Genomic DNA, 4,065 nt, shown 5'->3' with positions numbered 1-4,065 from the left:
TTTTAATAAAAAAGCGCAGTCCTGTTTTGTGAAGGGATGCGCTTGTTTAAAAAGCGCAACCCAACTGTTATAGAAGGGCTGCGCTTTTTAAACAAGCGCAACCCTACTGTTCAACTGTTACAGAAGGGATGTGCTTTTTTAAAAAGCGCAGCCCTTCTATAACAGTAGGGTTGCGCTTTTTAAACAAGCGCAGCCCTTCTATGGGCTTTTTATAAAAAAAAAAAGAATTAAGCGCCTCACGATTTAAACGAACTCTCTCCTCTCTCTCTCACGCCTCTCTCTCTCTCACGCTTGTCTCTCAACCTGGCCTCCCTCTTCTCTATCTTCTCTCTCACCCTCCCTCTTCTCTTGAAGGCAAGCAAAACCCTGCACAATTGTATGATATCATCAGCATCAACATGCAAACATATATTTCTGAGTTGAATTGGTTATTTTTCAAAGGTTGGTAGATTTATCAAGACCTGTTGAAGAATCTGGGGGAATTCTGAGCAGAGAGTTTTTCGTCCATGGTCATCTAAGATTTTCTCCAGCGAAATGGGGCAACCAAGGTCATTTCCAGCATGTCCAGACCTGCCTGATTTGCAAAGATGAAAACCGGCAAAGCCTGCAAAAGAATAAACCGGATCTAGGGTTGGGTTTATTTTTATTTTTTAAAATTTTTGTTTTCGTTCCATTTTCTTATTTTTGTTTGTAATTTTAGAGTTTAACTTTTGATTGCTTTCGTTTTTGTTATTTAGGGTTTTGTATTTTTAATTAGGGTTTCGTTTGTTTTATTTGCATTTCTTTCCCTGATTTTTTTTCATTTTTTATTTCGTCCGTTGTAAAGTTGTATAAGTTTGGATAAAAATCAAAATTGCGCTGTTCTCGTGTATTGATTTTTAGGTTTTGGAATTCATTAATTGAGCTGTTTTTTGTTCGAATTACAGAATTAATGTCGAAGCTCGAGAATTTATGCGGTTATCCAGTCAATCTTCGATGTCATTTACCAGGCGAAGATCTTGACGTTCTTGTAATGATGAAATCCGACGATGATCTCGCTAATGTTATCGATGAGTATGAAAAAGCGTCGTTATTTCCCGGAAAAGACAAGAAAATCAGAGCGATTCTCTCTCCTCAGAAGTCTTCATCAACATCATCATCTGTTTCGCCATCTCCAGTTTCGTCTTTATCGTCGTCGAGTTTAGTCGCAGATCTCTCTCCTACTAAATGCGATCGTCAGAAAATTGTCAACCGGAAACCACCGGTGCCGGTTATTCGCCGATATTCTCCAGCGAGAATAGTCCAATACGGCGTCATTCGGGATTGTTCTCGTTTCATTTTTGTTCATTTTTTCCATTTTTGTTCATTTTCGTTCATTTTTTTTTCATTTTTGTTCATTTTTGTTGAACTTTGTTTTGATGAATTTATGTAATTTCAGAAGGGCAAGTATGGTATTTTTGGTTTATTGTTGAATATGTTAGTCTTGTTTCATCTGTTTGAATGAGAGTGATTTGAGGGTTATCAACAACATGCTGTTTATACATATAATCATGCTGTTTGATAAAAAAAAATGTCAAAAATTTTTTTTTTTTTATTTTTTTTTGGTAGGAAGGGCTGTGTTTGGAAAACGCAACGCTACTTAAAAAGTGAAGGGCTGCTATTGAAAGGGTTGCCGTCAAAAAGCGCAACCCTTCCTTATTTTTCCACTAGTGTTTCTCTAAGAACTTTGATGATTTCTGCTTTGTGATTAAAGAACATTTTTCTTCCCTAAATTTCTTCAAAAAGGCCACTACATGCATTTCTTTCCTTCCTTTTCAGGAATTTCCACTAATTCGGTTTTTTTTTTTTTTATTTTGCTCGAGAGTGTTTATTTTCGCTTCGACATTTTCTCCGGCGAGTTTCTGCTTCTCCTGCTGCGTTTCGTGGAGCTTTTTTGGTACTTTGGGAAGTTTGCTTCATCTTTTCCGGTCATTTTTCCGACAAACTTTCTCTCAGATACCAATTTCAAAAAAAATTTAGTTTTTCGCTGTGTTTTTTCTTCCTTAGAACTATGCCAAACCATTCAGACAGTCAGAAAACTTTGAGTAGTGAGTTTATGTCCGAAAGTGAACCATCTTCTCCCTCTTCCCCTGGTGGCGGACAAAGTTCTTCTGTTTCTAGTCCTTGGGGTGGGTGGACTCGTCTTTTACCTGATCTGCCTCTTATAGTCGACATGGCGAAAGAACTTAGGTCTACATTCCTTAATGACTGCTCTACTCCCGAGCAAGAAAGCTTGACTAGCCAATATCTGTCCTTTAGGATGAGTGGGGATAATCAGACGCTTAGGGAGTTAAGAAACCAAATTTTAGCTCGTAGGACCATCAGGAATCCTCCACCTAATGTCGTCCCAGGTCTTGATGTTTAGCCTTTGAAGGAACACGCTTGGTTATATAGTTTAGCCGATCCCGGGGTGGTAGCGGACGCTAGCTTTTACGACCGACTTGCCCGTGATTCTGGCCCCTCTCATCCTACTATTGTTGATTTAGGTTCCGACAATGACTCTATTGCCAGCATGGATGAGACTGGCACTGCCCCTTTTACTTCCTACCGGGAGCTGACCATTTGTCGTACTAAGATCGCACTTGGCGAGAGTTCCAGCATGGCTCCTTCTTCCCGTCCAGAACCTATTCCTGACCGGGACGATGTTCTGCATTCTTGGATATAGCTTCCCCCGGACTATTGCAGTGGTCCCAAGAACACGATCATTTGTAAAACTTGGCGGGCGTACGCCATACGATTGGACTACTGCAAAGTTGCTAAGGAGTTGTATGCTCTTCCGTTTGGTTATAAATTGGTGATCCCGGTTGAGGGACCGAAGGTGACTGATTGTCCGACAGGACATGTAGTTATTTATGCCCACCATCTCGAGTTTGGGTTGCGTTTTCCGCTAGACCTTGTTCTGGTGAAGATTTTGAAAGCTTTCAACATCTTCCTTGCCCAGCTGACTCCCCTGGCCGTGAGGAATTTAATCGCGTACATCTGGGTTTGTCAATATTTAGGTTTTCCTCAGACCCTTAACCTTTTTCGCCTGCTCCATTGGATGCGACGGAATGGTTCTGTTGCAAAGGGCCTGGTGGTCGCTGATAATGGCCAAAGACAAGATGATTGGGTTGAAGGGATGGCAACCAACTTTCTATTAGCTAAGGGCCCAGCCAACTTACCTCTCCACCGGCACTTTGAAAAGTCGGTCACTCAGATGGCGGACGTGCCCTCCTATGGCTTGTCCGAGGCTGAACAAGAGGCCTTTCACTATTACGAATTTGAGCCGAAATTGAGGGTAATGAAGAGTCCGAGACAAGCATTCCTTATACTTGGCTTCCACATGCCAAGTACATTCTAGGCAACGAGCCTCTGTCCAGCCTTTTCTTCTGCAGGACTCACCCAGAAGGTGTGTAACCTGACTTTTGGTATGACATAGGATTTTGTGAATGTTTAATCATTTTGTTTTTTACTATTGATGCTGATCTGTTTTTAATTGACTCTTTTTTAAAGGTGTTGGCAGCTTGGATCTTGAAGACTTTGTATAAGAGGATAACTTAAAACCAATGTCAAAGACTCCAGAAGAGCCAATATTCGACTATGACACCGTCCATGGCCTCACTGGAAGTCCGCGAGATGCTGACCGCAATGCTGGTCGCGGTGTTCGTACCGCTGGCCGGGTTGTTCGCCGCGTCTGGGCGAACGGAACGTCGTGCTCCTGGTAGGGGCGGTCAAACTCCCTCCCAGTCGGCCCTCCAGGTGCCGGTCAATAGGGGCGGCGGCAGTACCAATCGCAGGCGTCCCCAGGAAGCTCAGGCGGAGGGCCCTCAAAAGCGACAAACTGTAAAAGTTACTTATACATCTGAGGCACCTGTTACCGATCGTGAGGCCCATGTTGGCTCTATTGTCAGGGAGTCCCTTCCTGTCGTCCCCCGGACATCTCCTCTTGTTGCTGCTATAAGTAGCATTGGGACGACACTGGGATCGGGGTCGTCCATGCGCCAGAGGATATATGAGATCCTCTGTGCTTCGAGTTTTCTCTCGACTCTGGGTCCGAGAATGGCTTGA

At 43.0% G+C, this 4,065-nt stretch overlaps 1 protein-coding gene across 1 annotated transcript; it reads left to right on the top strand.

Moving 5' to 3' along the window:
- Positions 1-931: 931 nt before the first annotated feature.
- Positions 932-2,683, top strand: LOC104898621 (hypothetical protein). The gene is made up of 3 exons (XM_048638336.1): positions 932-1,304; positions 2,046-2,369; positions 2,505-2,683. The coding sequence occupies exons 1-3, from the start codon at positions 932-934 to the stop codon at positions 2,681-2,683; spliced, it is 876 nt and encodes a 291-aa protein (XP_048494293.1).
- Positions 2,684-4,065: the final 1,382 nt, after the last annotated feature.

The sequence above is a fragment of the Beta vulgaris genome, chromosome 2 (assembly GCF_026745355.1).
Source record: "Beta vulgaris subsp. vulgaris cultivar EL10 chromosome 2, EL10.2, whole genome shotgun sequence".
Classification (NCBI taxonomy): Eukaryota; Viridiplantae; Streptophyta; class Magnoliopsida; order Caryophyllales; family Amaranthaceae; genus Beta; species Beta vulgaris.
Note: the sequence above shows the minus strand (reverse complement) of the source record. Positions and strands in the feature narration are given on the sequence as shown.